The sequence below is a fragment of the Egretta garzetta genome, unplaced genomic scaffold, assembly GCF_000687185.1.
Source record: "Egretta garzetta isolate BGI_Z169 unplaced genomic scaffold, ASM68718v1 scaffold108, whole genome shotgun sequence".
NCBI lineage: Eukaryota > Metazoa > Chordata > Aves > Pelecaniformes > Ardeidae > Egretta > Egretta garzetta.
Window position 1 is genome coordinate 1,211,438 of NW_009260614.1, and position 1,073 is coordinate 1,212,510.

A 1,073-nucleotide genomic window follows, 5' to 3' on the forward strand; every position below is an offset into this window, starting at 1 on the left:
GGCCTGCCACCACCACGGGAGACGCAGGCAGGGACCAGTGGGGCACGGCTGGCTGAAGATGGCGAGTGCGAAAAGCAGAGATTTCAGGGCAGGTCTATGCTCCTGCAGCCCCACACTTACCTTTCTCCTCCACCTGCGACTTCCCGGCCTTGGTGGAGGCCACCACGCCAGCCGTGGCCTGGTTGACGCCCCGGGAGGCTTGTTGGAGCTTGCAAAGGTTGGTGCTGTCTTTGTCTGCCTTCACCTGCCAAGGCAGCAGGGAGGGGAGCGCTTATGCCCTGCCAGGCGAGCAGAGCCCCCCCAGTTTTGGGTGGTCATGTGGTGCCCCAGGGCCACCCCAAACCACAGCCAGGGGAGCAGCCTGGGGGGATGGAGCATTCTTGGGGGACGGAGCATCCCCCAGAGCCCTGTGCGAGCAGCGGTAGGGGATGCCGGCAGCAGCAGGGGAGCCCCCCGGGTGCCAGGCTCCTACCTTGGAGGCTGCAACCAGCTGGGCGGTGCTGGCTGCGATCTCCCGGGAACAGACCATCAGCTCCTCGAACGTCCCCTTGCCTTGCACGACCAGGTCGGCAGCGTCGCTGCGGGAGGGCAGAGAGGGGCTGGAGCATCCCACTGCCACCCCCACCTCCTTCCCACAGGGACAGCAGGACCCTGCCATCCTCTCCCCGCTCCGGTGATGATGGCACTTACACCATGACGGTGGCACCCCAGCCCACGGCCTTGGAGGCGGAGATGAGACCCTCGGTCCAGCGGGAATTCTTGGCATAAAACTCCTTGGGGGATGCCGCACCCTACCACCAGGAAAGGCACGGTCATGTGTTGGGGACAGCAGGGGGGCAGGGCCTGGGACCCTCAAACCCTTGCTCTCAGGGGAACAGAGTAAGTGAGGGTTTCATGTAGAATGTGCGTGGGAACCAGGGAGAAAGCGAACCCCAGGGGTCACAGGGCTCCCTGGGTGGGAAGGGAGATCGGGTACCTCCGTGACACCCCAGGGACCGCAGCCACGGTGAGACCCCAGGGCTGGGGCAGGAGCTCCTGGTGTTGATGCCCCAACGGGCCAAGTCTCAGAACAG

The 1,073-nt window shown here is 65.1% G+C and overlaps 1 protein-coding gene across 1 annotated transcript in view; it reads right to left on the minus strand.

The window, feature by feature from the left end:
* Positions 1-1,073, minus strand: part of HIP1 (huntingtin interacting protein 1) — a 22,076-nt gene that overhangs the window by 2,560 nt on the left and 18,443 nt on the right. The window contains exons 27-28 of the mRNA XM_035900517.1: positions 473-578; positions 121-244 (exon numbers count right to left, since the gene is read on the minus strand). Coding sequence (XP_035756410.1) covers positions 121-244; positions 473-578 — 230 coding nt within the window. The remainder of the gene's footprint in view (positions 1-120; positions 245-472; positions 579-1,073) is intronic.